Here is an 18,622-nt window from a genome sequence, read left to right as displayed (position 1 = left end):
ACTCCATGTGTTAGACCCCTTGAAACATCTTTTCCATCACTTTTCTGGCCAGCATAAGTGTTTCTAGTTTTCAAAGTTCACCTCCCCATTGAAGTATATTGCAGTTCGCGAAAGTTCGTGCGAACCGAACTTTTGCGGAAGTTCGAAATCGGAGGTTCGGGCCATCTCTATTCAAAATCTCTTGCTTTAACTTATTGGCTAACATGGTACAATACTCTATTGAAATTCTCAGTATGCAGCGTAGGACCAGGAGGCAGTATATGAGATCTGCATCCTGCAATTACAGGACACCTCACACCAACTTGCTGAAATTGTAGCCTGCTCTGGTGTCTTGTGGAAAAACCACATCATTTTTGAGGACTCACCTCTTGCTATTTAATGGTAATCCCCCTGCCTTGAATGTGCTATAGAATTGATACCCGAGCAATCACTTATACACCTAAAACATGTTTTGTGTTTTTCTTTTGCAATTGAAACAGAACCCTAAGTGAAAACGTGATTGTGAAAAAGTTTATTTTTTAAGTTTGTGCTCGTAGCGTTGTGTTGTGTGATGTTGCGTGTTTCTGCGCATAGGAAGATGAATCAGTGATCGCCCTTCATCAGATGGTGCTGTTTTTGGGTTCCCAGTAGATCCATCTTCAGGTGAATATTCAACTTAACAGTATTTCTCTGTCACTACCATCCGTTTGCTTTGCACTTTTATGAACATCAGATTTTCCAACTTTCCAGTGACTGTCCTTATAATTTTATAGTTTGACTTTCTGTATTTATAATCACAATATTAATCTCACAAGATTAGTATTACATGCAAAAAGCATTTCATAGGAGGTTTAAAGGGACACTTAAGCCAGAAAAAAAAGAGTTTTTCTCACCTGAGGCTTCTACCAGCCCCCTGCAGCAGTCCTGAGCCCTCGCAGCCACTCACTAATACTCTGGTCCCCCGCTACCAGCTAGTTTCATTTTTGCCAACAGGCCCGACAGAACTGGCCACGCGTAGCTTTCTCCGCATTCCCGACTGCAATTAGCACTATTAGGGCCGCAACGCGTACAAAAATACGCGTTGCCGCGTTACCAAGGCATAGGTATGAGGCGACGAGTATTTTGTTACCAACGCATAGGTATGCGGCTACCCGTATTTTTGTATGCGTTGCGGCCCGCAATAGCGCTAATTGCAGTCGGGAATGCGAAGAAGCTACACGTGGCCAGTCCTGTCGGGCCTGTCAGTAAAAACGAAACTAGCTGGCAGCGGGGGACCAGAGGATTAGTGAGTGGCTGCGAGGGCTCAGGACTGCTGCAGGGGGCTGGTAAAAGCCCCAGGTGAGTAAAACTCATTTTTTTTTCCAGGCTTAAGTGTCCCTTTAAGCAAATATTTCAAGTGAAACCATACCCCAAAACACACACACTTGAAATAAAGACCCAATGGAAAAAAATAATATGAAACTTACTTTTCATGACAAATTGAAGATTCTGGGATAAAACATCTTTATTTTTCTCAGTTGCTCCAGAAATATCATAAGTTACCTGGAAATACAAAATTTAAGACTCATTGTCAAACAGATGTATTTAATATGCTATTCATTACTAGTACCTACTACACCTGGATTTGCAATTTTAGCTTGATTTATTGCATGACATCATAGCCACAAAACAGCATAACGTTTCGGCACACAGGCCTTTATCAAATGCTTCAACTGCTGAGTTCTTGCACAGCTTTTAAATAGTCCACACCTGCTGCATGATGAGGTCAGCACAATACACTACCTTCAGGTAAGGCTATAGTAATGCAAGGGCTCTCTCCGGAGTCCGGACATGATGGGGCCATCTGCTGGTGGGCAGCAGAAGTTCAAGCCAGTCTTTCTCTAAAGTAGCCAAGCCTCCTGTACACTTTCGGGGTTGGTTGTGTGTGGGGGAGCATAGAGCCACTACTTCTCTTACTACTTATTAAGTTAGAACGTGGCTGTTACAGCCCCTCACTCTCTGTAATTCTTCTGCTATCAGGAAGTAGAGTGAGCAGTGCCACATGGAGCTCCACTGCATGGAACCATGAAATGTGTGTGAACACATGAAATGTGCTAATTTGTGGAGAAGGACCTCGGGGTAAGGGAGGGGGGAGTCATGCTACCTATACTGGGGGCACCTATATCTGGCTACCTAGATTGGGGCCACCTATACCAGGCTACCTATACTGGGGCACATGTACCAGGCTACCTATGCTGAGGGCTCTCATACCTGGCTACCTATATTGAGTGGTAACTATACTAGGCTACCTATACAGGGAATACCTATACCTGGCTACCTATATGGGGGCGGCACCTATACCAGGCTACCTATACTGGGAACACCTATACCTAGCTACCTATAATGGGGGCAGCTATATCAGGCTACTTATACTGGGGCACCTGTACAAGGCTACCTATACTGGGGACATATATACCTGGCACCCTATACCAGGATACCTACAGTGGGTTGCAAAAGTATTCGGCCCCTTTGAAGTTTTCCACATTTTGTCATATTACTGCCACAAACATGCATCAATTTTATTGGAATTCCACGTGAAAGACTAATACAAAGTGGTGTACACGTGAGAAGTGGATCGAAAATCATACATTATTCCAAACATTTTTTACAAATAAATAACTGCAAAGTGGGGTGTGCGTAATTATTCGGCCCCCTGAGTCAATACTTTGTAGAACCACCTTTTGCTGCAATTACAGCTGCCAGTATTTTAGAGTATGTCTCTACCAGCTTTGCACATCTAGAGACTGAAATCCTTGCCCATTCTTTTTTGCAAAACAGGTCCAGCTCAGTCAGATTAGATGGACAGCGTTTGTGAACAGCAGTTTTCAGATCTTGCCACAGATTCTCGATTGGATTTAGATCTGGACTTTGACTGGGCCATTCTAACACATAGATACAGTATGTTTTTTTTTAAACCATTCCATTGTTGCCCTGGCTTTAAGTTTAGGGTAATTGTCCTGCTGGAAGGTGAACCTCCCCCCAGTCTCAAGTCTTTTGCAGTCTCCAAGAGGTTATCTTCCAAGTTTGCCCTGTATTTGGCTCCATCCATCTTCCCATCAACTCTGACCAGCTTCACTGTCCCTGCTGAAGAGATGCACCCCCCCGAGCATGATGCTACCACCACCATATTTGACAGTGGGGATGTCTAGGTTTAGAGTGATGTGCAGTGTCAGTTTTCTGCCACACATAGCGTTTTGCATTTTGGCCAAAAAGTTCCATTTTGGTTTCATCTGACCAGAGCACCTTCTTCCACATGGTTGCTGTGTCCCCCACATGGCTTGTGGCAAACTGCAAACGGGACTTCTTATGCTTTCTGTTAACAATGCCTTTCTTCTTGCCACTCTTCCATAAAGGCCAACTTTGTCCATAGAACAGCTATTAGTCATGCACTGTACAGAGTCTTCCACCTGAGCTGTAGACCTCTGCAGCTCGTCCAGAGTCACCATTGGCCTCTTGACTGCATTTCTGATCAGCGCTCTCCTTGTTCGGCCTGTGAGTTTAGGTGGATGGCCTTGTCTTGGTAGGTATACAGTTGTGCCATTCTCCTTCCATTTCTGAATGATCGCTTGAACAGTGCTCCTTGGGATGTTCAAGGCTTTGGAAATCTTTTTGTAGCTTAAGCCTGCTTTAAATTTCTCAATAACTTGATCCCTGGCTTGTCTTGGACCTGTCTTGTGTGTTCTTTGGACTTCACGGTGTTGTTGCTCCCAATATTCTCTTAGACAACCTCTGAGGAGCAGCTGTATTTGTACTGACATTAGATTACACACAGGTGCACTCTATTTAGTCATTAGCACTCATCAGGCAATGTCTATAGGCAACTGACTGCACTCAGATCAAAGGGGGCCAAATAATTATGCACACACCACTTTGCAGTTATTTATTTGTAAAAAATGTTTGGAATTATGTATGATTTTCGTTCCACTTCTCATGCGTACACCACTTTGTGTTGGTCTTTCATGTGGAATTCCAATAAAATTGATTCATGTTTGTGACAGTAATATGACAAAATGTGGAAAACTTCAAGGGGGCCGAATACTTTTGCAACCCATTATATATTGGAGCACCTATACCATGCTACCTATATTGGGGCACCTATGGCAAGCTACCTATAATTGGGGACACCTATACTAGGCTACCTATAATGGGGACACCTAGATTAGGCTACCTATACTGGGAGCACTTATACCTGACTAACTATATTGGGGCACCTATACCTGGCTACCAACACTGGTGGCACCTATACCTGGCTACTTATACTGGGGGCAACTATAACAGGCTGCCTATACGGGAGGCACCTATATCTGGCTAACTATACCAGGGGGGGGCTACATTTGGCTACCTTATACAGCTATGGCTAACCAATACTGGGGGCATTATGCCACATCACAAATAGTGATGTTAGACAGGGGCGTGAATTGTGAGGTGGGTAGATTACTGTTACAGTCTAGTCCATATTGAATTTTAGAAAACGGGAGGAGATAAAAGCATTAAGATAGTCAGGGGCACAAACTGTTAAGAGTAACCAAGTCAGGAGCTGAAAGGAAGATTTGGGTATTGTCAGCATATAGGTGATATTGGAAGCCAAAGGAATTGAGGATTCAGCTGAACAAGACCATAAGTGTAGATAGAGAAAAGGAAAGGTCCGAGCTCTGAGCCTTGGAGGGAGTCATAAAGAGGAGGTGATGCCAGAGTGAGCGACTCGGACGGTCCTATCTGTGAGATTAGAGGAGAGCCAGAAGAGAGCATACCCTGAATGCCCAAGGAGGAGAGGATTTGGAGAAGGAGAGGGTGGTTGACTGCATCGAATGTGGAAGAGATCTAGGAGGATGAGAATAGAATAGAGGCCTTTACTTTGACTAGTGCCGTTTGGGTTGAGTGACTAGGGTGGAATCCAGATTGGAGGTTGTCAAACAGAGAATTAGCGTTGAGGTCACATACTAAGTCAGAGTAGACGTGGTGCTCAAGTATTTTGTAAGAGAAAGGGAGGGGAGAGAAAGGGCAGGGTAGATTGGTAAAGAGAAGGGTTTTTTTGAGTATAGGGGATATGAGGGCTTGCTTGAGTGTGGATGGAAAGATGTACTCTAGATTGTAAGCCTTTTGCAGGGCCCTCTCTCCTTGTGCATCATACTTGATTGTGCACTCTACCCACATAATAATGTGAACTTATATTATTAGGACTATTACTCCAACGTATGATCTGGCATTGTGTATCCTATTGCTTATTACTTGTATTGCGTTGTCGATCACCCCTGTTATCATTGTCTGTAATCTTATTATTGTACAGAACTGCGTAATTTGTTTGCGTCATATACATCCAATAAATAATAATGCCTTTCGTGAGAGAAAAGTACAAGAGGGAGGTAAAAGCAGGTGAGATGGTAGAGGATTTTATTTATATTTATTTATTGTATTTATAAAGCGCCAACATATTACGCAGCGCTGATTAGTGATAAGGATAAGTGAGTAATGAAATGAGAGGTAATGGGGTCAAGGGTGCATGTAGTGGGATGAAATTTAGAAATGAGAGAACAGACAGTGAGTTCAGATAGTGGTAAGAAGACAGTTAGGGAGGATATAAGGTTTGGGGTTTGTATGGAGAGAGAGAAGGCTGCTGGTAGAAGCTTTTTCTGATATTGGTTATTTTTCCGCTAAAGGAGGAGACCAAATCCTTGTCTGAGATGCACTGAGTGGAAGGTTGAGGTGGGTGCCATATGACAGTGTTGAAGGTAGCAAAGAGTAGTTTGGGGTTGTGGAACTGTGAGATTAGGGAGGAAAGGTATAAGTGTTCGGTTGCTGAGAGGGCCTGTCTGAGTATGCAGAGAGCCTCCTTGTAACTCTGGAAGTGCTCAGGCAAATCATTTTTTCAACTGTGCCGTTCAAACTACTGAAACGCCACTCCTGGATAGCTGATCTCCTCGTTGAGCCAGGGCTGTTGATGGGCCTGGTATTAGTAGACTGTGGAGGAGGAAGCCACAGAGTCAAAGGCTGACGTTAAGGTGTTGTGATATTGAGCAGCTGCTAGCTTAGGGTTGATAAAGCAGGGAAGAGTAAGTTGATGATGCAGAGTGGTTGATAGTGTTTGGAGGTTGAGAACTGTATGCTGCCATATGACAGTGCAGCAGGTGAAAGTGTCTGAGGTGCAAGGACCCCTGACAAAGCTAATTGCGAAAACGGTAGGGGGAGGAGGAAACACCACAGCTGCAGGTCATATTCATAATGCTGGTTTATGCTATAAGGTCCTTGTGAGGGCCCTCTATGTGTGTAAATTACTGTTGTTATTGATGCACTGAACACTTTGCATTTGTACTGTGTATTAGAGATATTAAAAGATTTTTTAAAAATGTACTTCACTTAGATTTTTGTGCACTCCCATCCGCTTTTCTCCTTGCAAATTGGGACCACTGCATTGGAAGATAAGGTACTATATAATTGGGGAGAAGCAAGAATCAAGCTGTGTGCCCCTGCGGGGAGAATTATGCATTTTCAGACCTTGTGATTTGGGTCACTGATGATGTGGTAACTAAACACATTTATATTGTGATAACTAATCACATTTATATCCCAGGCGGTGGGCTTGGATATGTTCTTAAGCACAGATGGTGTATTATTTATCCAATTTACCTGAAGCTTTGTGCGCTCAGAATTTAAACAGTTTATTACTTACTGGGTTGTTGAGGGGCAATACCTGGCTGCACTGTTTTCGGGAATACACTTTATTGCGTGGAACTGTGAACTGCGAGGAGAACGCCAGCGCATACCACTAAGGCTGCATCTGAAATGACCACCAGCTCAGTGTGAAGCACCTAAATAGATTTTCTGCACACTTCGCATTCAATTCAGATGCAAATCATATGCAAATCTGCTGGGTTGTTGAGGGGCAATACCTGGCTGCACTGTTTTCGGGAATACACTTTATTGCGTGGAACTGTGAACTGGTTCAATACACAGCATATTGTTATACAGGTTAACATACCACATTTTCCCATTGCTGTAAAGCAGGGGTCTCAAACTTAATTTACCTGGGGGGCCTCAGGATGCAAAGTCCGGATGAGGCTGGGCCGCAAAAAAAGGGATTTCACAATCGCGGCGCATCGCCGCCTCTGCCCACCCCTCTCACTCTTCTTTCACAGAGAGGGACGGGGAGAGGCGGCGATCAGGAGGGGCAGAGCTGAAGCTGAAAGCTCTGCCCCTTCCAGGAAATGCCGGCGGATTGCTCCTCGGGCGATTTGGGGGCTCTGCAGCCCTCGTTTAGCGGCGGGGATGCAGCAGATTACTTGAGAGCACTGAAGCGAACTATAAGGAAGCTTTTGCTGGCGAGGGCCACAAAATATTGTATCGAGGGCCGCAAATGGCCCGCGGGCCGCGAGTTTGAGACCCCTGTTGTAAAGTATATTGTAGCTGTTTTGGGGTTTTGTAAATGACATCACTGACCAAAAAAAAAACTCCAAGCAACATACACATGTATATATATTTCCTGGTAGAGATTACCATTAGTTTGGCACCTGTTTTTGATTGGGAGAGTTTGACCAGGTCAAGTAAATTGCTGCAATCATTTGTGGAATTGAGAAACTAGGATTTTCCATTTTTAACAATTTAAGATTAGCCAAACTATAAAAATCGGTCCTAAATGATTGAGCAAATCAAATGACATATTACTTCTGCAATTCCATGGATAGGCATAAAATCAATCATAATTTTGCATAAAGTTAAAACTTTTCTCATACATGTGTTAAATGGTATTGAAGAATGTGATAAGATGATGTGCAAATAAAAATTTCCCCTAGGAAAAAATTCTGCAGACAAAGGTCTCCTTTCTTTCTCTCTCTCTCAAAAAAAAAAATCAAATTATGTTCCTTAATAACCATGTAATAATATTTTTTATGATTACATTTTTCCCACCCCAATTATGTAGGGTTTTAAATGTTTTTAGCACATTTATTTTATTATTAAACACACTGGAGTACATTGCTGTAAACAGTACTATGCCTGCAAACAAGTCTCACTGAATAAAAAGCTTTACCGAGATTAACTAAAAAGATTACATGCAAATGAGATTTGTTTAACAGAAGCTTTGAGGAGAACTAATCTAATTTTCACAGAAACTATGTATTTGTTGAAGTTAAATCTCTGCAGATATGCTAATATAAGACTGATTTTTTATTATGGTAAAAATAAACAAATACACTAAATTTCATAAGATTAAATATATAAAACTAACTTGAGTTCTACAAAACCAATATGTTAGTAAAATTCAAAATCAGTGAAATCTAATTTATTAAACAAAAAAAAACATTTAACTAATGTTGTCCATCACTTTTGTCTTGCTCATATTCTTTGGTAAGTGATGTGCAGTAGGAGGTAATGATAACATGACTTTGATAACATGAGTTTGAGAAGCTACTTTATTTAAATGTTATTTTTTTCTCCGAATAGGTAATTTATTCAATTTAAATTCAGTTCATTACAGTAGCAATAAGTCTCTATAACGTAATCGGGGTCTATTCACTCACTTCAATTTCAAAACCTGTATGTTTAACTTTTGCATCTTTCCTGTTTGTATGTTTTTTTCATCTGTTTAAAGCTATTGCACTGCATTTTAAAGGACAAAACTTACAAACATACATTTACATTTCTATTTACCTTTCTGCTTGCTTTCTTTGCATTCTAAATACCTGCTACAGGCTCCTGTATCCCTTATTTAAGCTGTAACTGCTATGTGAAGGTGAGACTTGTGACATCAAGTTCAATATTCTCCAGGGCTATCTAGTCTGAATTCTTCTCACCCTATTCCTATCTACTCTAATGGTAGGAGGGGGCATAAGAACTTTGTTTACCCCTCAGGCACAGAAATTAAGCTGCAAAAGAAAGTAGGCTGGTAAGTATTTTTTTGCTAAAACAATACACATACAGAGGGCCAAGCAAATACTATATATTGTTTAAACATTTAATTTATTTATTTAGGTATTTATTGTATTTATAAAGCGCCAACATATTATGCAGAGCTGAACATTAATTTGGGTTACAGACAATATTTAGGGGTGACATACAGCAATATGACAATACAGGAATACAAGAAAACCAGATCACACAGCACAGTATGAGTACAAGGTAATGCTTAGTCAGTCACTGGAGGTGACATGGAGATAAGGCAAGTTAGGTTCACTCAAATGCATAGCATGGGTGCACAGTAATGGAGGTGCAAGATCAGGTAGGACACCAAAGGAGGAGGATTTAAAAATGAATCTCTAAAATTGAAATTTCTACAAAAGAGAAGAGAGTGGGGGTTTCAACAATTACCAAGAGCCAAGGAAATCTTTAGTTTATTAGATAATGGCTGTATGGTCCACTACTCACAAGCAAAGGAGGCTATGCTTCTTGTTCAAATACCTTAAATAGGGAAAGAGCTGGTGCTAAAGGGATGTGGCCAAAATAAATACATGCCAATATTAAACCTTTGGGCTAAAAAATACATGCACAACGCAACCTGTAACACCAACAGTAATAAAAACACACTAAAGTGCTGGAAATGGGAGGTATTCGTTTTCAATAAAAAAAAAAAATCTCCAGTGTTTTTGCCAGTCTACCTCAACAAGATTCCTGTAACGATTGGGGAATTCTCTCCGTGATCAGCGCACAGGGCGTGCGCTGACACTGCGGAAATCCTCCACAAGCGTATCATTTGAGGGAACCCAGCAAAAGGTGCAATGCACCTGTGGAGGGAAATTCCTGTCGACAGGTGGAGCTGTGGAGTGCAGAGGAACAGCTCCTCTGCCCTGCCACAGACACCAGACAGGAATTGTACGAAGGGAAGAAACGCAGGGCAAGATAGCCCTGAAAGAGAGATCAAAACGACAGAGGGTATGTGTGTCCACCAATCTAGTCGCCACCCTGCGACGATGAACACACAACCAGGAAGATAAGGTGAGAAGGCACTCGCCAGAGATGGCGGTTGCTAACAGCGACACAAGACCGAATAAGCACAGATGAGGAATGTATGTATGTCCACCAATCTAGCCGCCAACCTGCGACGGCGGACACACAACAGAGGAAACCAAGTGAGAACGCAATCGCAAGAGAAGCGATTGCGAAGGAGAATGAGCACAGGGATAGAATGTATGTATGTGCCCCAATCTAGTCGCCAACCCGCGACGGTGCACACATAACAGCAGATATGAAGTAGGAACGCAATCGCGAGAGAGGCGATTGCCAGAGGTGACACAAGGCTACAGCAAGGCAGAGCACGAGAGTAGCAAAGGCACAGCAAATCATACAATGAGAAGATAAGGAAAATAAAAAACGCTAACTAAACGCGAACACCGCACTCATTCGCAACAGCGAACGCGTTTTCTGCACGGTCTTCGCGTGATAAGCACAACAGAGACAAGCACGCCTAACTAACCACCGACAGACAAACACGAAGCAGAGGACGCGAGCGCTTGCTTAACGGTTACCTCACCGAGCCTCCAGCAAGCGTTCATAGCACACAAGACAGATACACGAAAACGGGAGTAAGTGAGAGACACTGCTCTTTCCACCAGAGCGAGTGCGATCTAAGTATAGAAACAGAGCGAGCTGGATCCACTGCTCTTTCCGCCAGAGAAAGTGCGATCCAAGGACAGCAAGAGAGTTGCAGACCAGAAGGATCCACAGCACTAGCGCAAGGCGAGTGCGATCCAGGCAAGACAGATCAGAAGGGGCTACCAGTAACAACCGCTGTTCCGGTTAGCACCCAGACACACAGAACGATTTCCTGTCGACCACCGCTGGGACAGGACAACCGCAACAGACAAACAAACAGATATGCAATCCTAACTGCACTAGGGAACCTGCCTAGTGCATTCCCAGGAATTACTCTAAGCTAATCTTTAAACAATGAGCAAGGCTGACACTCCAGGAGTGTTTCACAGGACAAACCCTTATGACCAGCGAAGGTCTGTGATATCACATGGTATTTATAGTACAAACCTCCAGAGGATGTGGCTAGGAAATTTGCATGACCAACGTATGCAAATTCCTCAGCAGCAGCAAGCTGCAAAACTGACAAAGGGTCTCTCTTCCAGAGACCTGCAGAATGCAGACCTGAACAGTGGTCAAAAAGCTGCCTGCCTGCGCAGGCAGCTGAGCGGATCATTACAATTCCCTTCTTTGAACTGGTAACTACTGGTCTTATGATGTATTTCACACAAACTTAGTTTTTCAATCATTAAAATGATGGGAACACACATATACTGTACATCAAGCAAAATGAGGTAGATCCACACAATAACCGTTGCTCACTCTACATCTATTTCAAATCAATCGGCAGGTACACATAAGAGAATACGACCAAATGTAAACACTTGACTTCTAACCATTTTTAGGGAGCAATGAACTCTACATCTTCAACACCATTTACAAAATATAAATTAGCTGTGATGATAAAGATGCAAAAAAGCTGACGCTTACAATCATGATGTCTAGACAATTAGACAATTACTCACAAAAAAATAAAGCTGTGTTCCTCTTCTAAAGACATTAAATAGGACAAGCACGGATGCTAAAGGCATGAGATGAAGATTTTGAAACATTTTGAGAAATTGTGTGCCAGTGCAGCCTGTAATTCAACTCATACTAATGGAGGGGAGAATATAAAATGGTTTCCCAACGATGCTGGGTAAGTTGGAACGATGTTGGTGCCAAATCAGAGTCCCTTGATGGGCAAATGTATATGGCAATTGCAGGATGAACAGAAAGTGATAAAGCAATAATTTCCTCTGAGGTGCATAATTCAGCAAATTAGTACAGTATATACTGCAAGTATTGATATTTTTTTTACTTATCTACTTAGAGGCCTGAACACATATACAAATAAGCTTACAATCTAATGCTTACTATAGTTTATAGCTGTGGCCTAATCTCCCTGTCATTCTAGAGTTAAAAGGGTGCTAACTATTACGTAGAGATGGCCTGATGGTTCGCATGCGAACTTATTCATGCTAACATCGCGGGTTCGCATTCGCGATCGAACGTGAACTTTATGCGAGTTCGACCCGCCCCCTATACTACATCATTGGGCTAAATTCTGACCCTCTACATTACAGTCAGCAGACACATGGCAGCCAATCAGTCTGTACTCCCTCCTGGAGCCCCTTTATAAAAAGCAGCAGCGTCGGCCATTTTCTCACTCAGTCTGCTGCTGTGTTAGTGAGAGAAGGGAGAGAAGTTGCTGCAGAGATTAGGGAAAGCTTAGTTAGGCTCTTGTTAGACTTGTTAACTTGCTCCTTGCTGATACTTATTGCTAAAAAGCACCCCATAACAGCTCTTTTGAGAGCTATTGTTCTTGTGATGTGTTTTTTTTTTGTGGCCCACTGACACTTGTATATATAGCCCTGTCTGTCGCAGCTGGCCCTTGCTAATTGCTATACTGTGCCAGGCCCAGCACAGTCAGTGCCTACCTTTTCACTGCACCTGTATGTGTGACAGCTGCACATTTGTAATACCAGTCCGTGCCGTGCATACCTTTTACTGCACCTGTGTAACAGCATGCAGTTTTATATACCAGTCACTGCATACCTGTTCACTGTACCTGTGTGACAGCTGCACATTGTATTGTAATACCAGTCCGTGCATACCTTTCACTGCACCTGTGTGACAGCACACAGTTTTATATACCAGTCACTGCATACCTGTTCACTGCACCTGTGTTTGTGACAGCTGCACATTGTAATGTAATAGCAGTCCGTGCATACCTTTCACTGCACCTGTATGACCGACCGCGCGCTGTTTTATATACCAGTCCGTTCATACCTTTGAAGTGCACCTGTGTGGCAGCTGCACATTGTATTGTAATACCAGTCACTGCGTACCTTTCACTGCACCTGTGTGACTGACCGCACGCTGTTTTAAATACCAGCAGTCAGTGCATCCATTTTCACTGCACCTGTGTGACTGCACATTGTTATACCAGCAGTCACTGCATACCTTTCACTGCACCTGTGTGACTGCACATTGTATTAGTCAAGTCAGTGCATACCTTTCACTCCATCCCCCCCTAATATGGACAAAACAGGCAGAGGCAGAGCCCGAGGCAGGCCACCCAGCAGGTCTTTTCGAGGCCATGCTGTCGTGATTTTGTGCGGCCCGCTACCAAAGTACAGTGTTCAGAAGGCATGTGCCATCAACTCCCATGATTGTCAGGACATATTTGACTATTTAAGACAGAACACCTCATCTTCCTCAGCTTCCACACGGAACCGTGACATATCTTCCTCCTCCTGCTCTGATTCTGGCACCCCACTTAACACTCAGTCGGCAGCCACCAAAGTGCCATCATCCCAGGGCTCAGCGGAGTGGACATTTTTTTGTGTGTCTGCCTCAGGTGAGAGTGATGCCATCTGTACTCTCTGCCACCGAAAATTGAGCCGTGGAAAGACCAAGACCCATGTAGGGACAACTACCTTATGAAGGCACATGATGAAAAAGCACAAACGGCAATGAGATGACCACCTGAGGAAAAGCAGCACACGAAAGCAAAGCCACACACTGCAGTGGAAGATACCAGGCTGCAATTATTTCTCAAAAAAGGCGATACCCAAACTGTTCCCGTTATGCTGAAAGGCAAGTGGTGTCATCTCTGGTACACAGCGTTGGGTCAAGGGTCCATCTGACCATGGATGCCTGGTCAGCCAAGCACGGTCAGGCCTGCCCGAAGACTAAGTCAGTCCCCACACACAGCATCTCTGCCTGCACGCCGTGTGACTGCATGCCCCAAAACTAAGTCGGTGCCCACACAGCATCTCTGCCTGCAGGCCGCTTGACTGCCTTCTCCGCCACCACTAACTGGGTCCAGTACTCTAGGCAGATTCCTGAATTTTTAAGGCGGCTGCAAGCAGCGGCTCCTAACAAAACCAATAATAATTTTTTCTGGTGCGTGTACATGCCTGCCTAATTTTTCTGGCTGCACTGCGGCTGCAACAACAATACAAAAGGCATGTACATGTGTCAATTCCCCTTTGTGATTGTTACCTTGCCGCGGTGAAGGGGCTTGCGTATCACATTGAAGCAATGACCAGCTATATGTGTTTGTTAAGGGGCACACCTGACCCAAGATAATAAGGTCGTTGCTTCATTGTGGACAGACCAAATTCGATCAGCTGGACAGTCACTGTTGTTCTGTCATTGAGCTATCTCAGCCCGGCGACCATATGGGCTTGAAAACCACCATCGCCTGCACTCTCGCCATAATGCGCACCAGTCCAGCATGGCTATCACTACACAAACAGCTGTTTACGGTGCGTTACACAGTGAGTTTGGTCTGTCAGTGCGAAGCAGTATGCTAATTACACTATTTGATTGATGTATACACACGCAAAATGTTTTAAAGCACTTTAACATGCAATGTGATTTCTGCCCTTAAAACCCTGCTGTGCGTCAAATCCGTAATTCTCCCCTGGACTTTTGGCGTTTATCCCACTCCGCCATGCCCCCCTCCAGGTGTTAGACCCCTTGAAACATCTTTTCCATCACTTTTGTGGCCAGAATTAATGTGTGAAGTTTTGAAAGTTTGCTTGCCCATTGAAGTCTATTGCGGTTCACGAAGTTCGTGCGAACGCAAACTTTTGCGGAAGTTCGCGTTCGAGGTTCGCAAACCTAAAATTGGAGGTTCGAGCCATCTTTACCATTACTCAGCCGTAGGTACACTGAAGCAGCTATTCTTTGAATATGTTACTGGGTTTCCCACTGGTCCATTCATCTATGGAAATCATACGTGGGAATTTAAAATATGTCATGAATTTTTTTTTTTCCACATTGACTTTTTTTCTTCACTTTTAACCTTTTGTGTGGATAGGTAAATGGGTCAACAATGAATCCTATAACTAATTATCTGGCTTCTTAGGAGGGCACACAAGAAGCTTAATAATCTCCCAGGTCCTTCTGCATTGGGACAAGGATACATAAAGGGAGGTAGAGGAGTTCCTTCTGCCCCTTGCAAGATACCCTTAGTGTTGGAGGTCATGTGAGTTGGCTATGGCTAAGGAGGTACAGCAACATGCTAACTAACTCCTTCCTTCTTGACACCCAATTTCCCTGATTGAATATATGACAATATTTTATGGTTTTGAACTTTATTATTATAATTCTGGAAAGGGAATCTACAATGTTTTATTTTTATCATTTTTTCCCCATAGAAACACTCTTTACACACTACGCATGTGTGCATGTAAGTAGGTAAAAATAAGCATTGCTAGGCCCTGTACTGCTCCATCACCACTCCTTATTTTTTAAAATCAGTGATGCAAGCTATAGCCAAGCATACTATTCACTGTTCTTTTCAATGAAGTTGATTGCAGCTCATAATGTGCAGAGTCTCAGGCGTCACAGGCCAAGCTGGATGAGAGTGTTTTCCTTCCAGAGATTGCATTTATGGCATCATAAGTCTCAGTATCACAATCTTCAGCTCAGAATATCAGGCTCAGTATGCAGTGTTATGTTCTGGTCTCATATCTAAAACTGTGAAATAAAGGGCTTTTGCTCTGAGCAGTAGAGATGCTCATTTGGATTCTGCGGAATTGAAATGTCCACATTTCCAATCGAATATTGGCATTTCCGATCAGAGATTTACTGCAACTCTGTATTTTTAGCGCAATCACAGAACTCGGAAGCATGGGACCAATCAGGGAATGCAGTAATTTTAGACCAATCACAAGAATTTTTGATTTTTCTGATTTCAGATTTTCCAATTTTTTGTTTTGTCATTTTTTGCATTCTCTGATGGAAAAAAAAATAAATAAAATACTCTTCGGTAATTGGAAAATCAGAAAAACAGAAAATCGTAAATGGGCATTGGCAGGAATCGGAATTTCCACGGAATCGGATATGCGCATTTCCCACCATCCCTATTGAGCAGTGATTGGTAGGCATGAAATTTTCCTACAAAAGTTTGCATGTCAGACCATTACAAAATGTACATTCCTCAATGTAGTCTATTCGTGACAATTCTGTGTCTGTCTATATCCCACTTCACTTGAGCCGCGTGAACTGTACAATTTACAAAAGCCTGCTTAGACACTCATGTTAAAACAAACATATTTTACATGCAATAATGTGAACAAGATCTTACTGAGATTTGCTAAAAAGATTAAATGTAAATGAGATTTGTTTTACAGCAGCTTTGAGAAGAACTAATTTAATTTTCCTCAGAAGAATGTGTTTGTTAATGATCAGTCCCTGTGGAAGATGCTAATATGTGGTTGGCTTTTTATTAGAAAAAAAATGAAGAAAATACCTAAATATAATGAAAATAAGGTGCGCAAAATTAAAGACAGTCATATGTGGAGGGAATTAATCATTTATGAATGAAATCTTATTCTGCTCAACACTTTATATTCAGAGCATGTCAGAAGGTCTTCCTATCGCTGTCTGTAGAATGTGGCAGTTATGTACATCATTTCATTTCCTCAGCAGGGAGGAACACAATGTCAGCTGACACCACCCGCAGAAATCAGTGAGTGGATAAATGCGCAGGTATGATCTCTTCACACTTATACCCTCCTGCTAGCTGACAGATAAACCTGAAAACATGGATGAGCGTTTATGTCTTTAGCTATCTGGCAAGCACCAGCTTCCCTTTAGACCTTGTATCCCAATCTCCATGACATTCTTCACTTATAGCCAAGCCTGGGAGATTAGACACGTCTACCCAAATTCAGTTGCCTCCAGGACTTAGCATGCAAGAATTAAGATCTGAGGCTGGGGAAGCCAAAAAATGACCAGAAAACCAAATACAGATAGAGTTTAGGAACTATGCTTAAATCTAAACTATGGTCAGTTGGCTGTCAATTCAGGGGTCAAGCAAACTGGAAGTAAAGAATAAGCCGCTAAGCCAGGCGTCAAAACATGGAGAAGCAGGCAGCCAGGAGAATAAACCATGGTTCAGACAAACACATAATCAAACATCCAAGAGGTCCGTACAAGTAGAGATGGGCCGAACCTCCAATTTAAGGTTCACGAACCCCGTTTCCGCGAACCGCAATAGACTTCAATGGGGATGCGAACTTTGAAAAATAGAAAAAATTATGCTGGCCACAAAAGTGATGGAAAAGATGTTTCAAGGGGTCTAACACCTGGAGGGGGGCATGGCAGAGAGGGATACATGCCCAAAGTCCCGGGGAAAAATCTGGATGTGACGCAAAGCAGCGTTTTAAGGGCAGAAATCACATTGAATGCTAAATTGTAGGCCTAAAGTGCTTTAAAACATGTGTATACATCAATCAGGGAGTGTAATTAGAGTTCTGCTTCACACTGACACACCAAACTCACTGTGTAACGCACCGCAAGTTACCAGCTGTTTGTGTAGTGACGGCCGTGCTGGACTGGTGCGCACCGTGGCGAGAGTGTAGGCCGTGGCGTTTTTCAAGCCCATATGGTCGCCGGGCTGTGGTAGCTCAATGATAGAACAACAGTGACTGTCCAGCTGATCAAATTTGGTCTGTCCACAATGAAGCAACGATCTTATTATCGTCTTGTATGTAGGTAGTCATAGGTAGGAGTCCCAGTAAAGGTAGGTAGGCATATGTAGGAGACCCAGTATAGGTAGGTAGGCATAGGTAGGTGTCCCAGTAGTTAGCTAGGCATAGGTAGGAGACTCAGTATAGGTATGTAGGCATAGGTAGGTGTCCTAGTAGTTAGCTAGGCATAGGTAGGAGTCCCAGTATAGGTAGGTAGGCATAGCTAGGAGTCTCAGTATAGATGGGAAGGCATAGGTAGGTGCCTCAGTAGTTAGCCAGGCATAGGTAGGAGACCCAGTATAGGTAGGTAGGCATAGGTAGGTGTTCCAGTAGTTAGCTAGGCATAGGTAGGAGACCCAGTATAGGTGGGTAGGCATAGATAGGAGTCCCAGTATAGGTAGGTATGCATAGGTAGGTGCCTCAGTAGTTAGCTAGGCATAGGTAGGAGACCCAGTATAGGTAGGTAGGCATAGATAGGTGTCCCAGTAGTTAGCTAGGCATAGGTAGGAGACCCAGTATAGGTAGGTAGGCATAGATAGGTGTCCCAGTAGTTAGCTAGGCATAGGTAGAAGACCCAGTATAGGTAGGTAGGTGTCTCAGTAGTTAGCTAGGCATAGGTAGGAGACCCAGTGTAGGTAGGTAGGCATAGGTAGGAGTCCCAGTATAGGTAGGTAGGCATAGGTAGGTGCCTCAGTAGTTAGTTAGGCTTAGGTAGGAGTCCCAGTATAGGTAGGTAGGCCCCCTAGTATAGGTAGGTAGGTGTCCCCGTATAGGTAAGTAGGTGCCCCAGTAGTTAGGTAGGCATAGGTAGGTGTCCCAGTATAGATAGTTAGGCGGGGCCTGGCTGGCACAGTAATAACAATTACCAAGGTCCAGCTGCAACAGATAGGGCTGTATAATGTCAGTGTCAGTGAGCAACACACACAAAAATAAATAAATACAAAAACATTAGCTCTCAAAAGAGCTGTTGAGGGGTGCTATTTTAGCAATAACAATCAGCCAGGAGCAAGCCAAGAGCCTAACGAATCTTTCCCTAGTAGAAAAAATCTGCTCAGCTCTCACTAGTCTGTCTATTTGCAGCAGGCACACGAGTGAGTGTCATGGCCAGCGAGCCT

At 43.2% G+C, this 18,622-nt stretch overlaps 1 protein-coding gene across 4 annotated transcripts in view; it reads right to left on the bottom strand.

Annotated features, from left to right (window-relative positions):
• MYO16 (myosin XVI) overlaps window positions 1–18,622 on the bottom strand; it is a 490,337-nt gene that overhangs the window by 119,031 nt on the left and 352,684 nt on the right. For all 4 annotated transcript variants that reach the window (XM_068268029.1, XM_068268033.1, XM_068268031.1 and 1 more), the window contains exon 24: window positions 1,446–1,521. In XM_068268029.1, the coding sequence (XP_068124130.1) occupies window positions 1,446–1,521 (76 nt within the window). The remainder of the gene's footprint in view (window positions 1–1,445; window positions 1,522–18,622) is intronic.

The sequence above is a fragment of the Hyperolius riggenbachi genome, chromosome 2 (assembly GCF_040937935.1).
Source record: "Hyperolius riggenbachi isolate aHypRig1 chromosome 2, aHypRig1.pri, whole genome shotgun sequence".
In the NCBI taxonomy this organism is placed as follows: domain Eukaryota; kingdom Metazoa; phylum Chordata; class Amphibia; order Anura; family Hyperoliidae; genus Hyperolius; species Hyperolius riggenbachi.
Note: the sequence above shows the minus strand (reverse complement) of the source record. Positions and strands in the feature narration are given on the sequence as shown.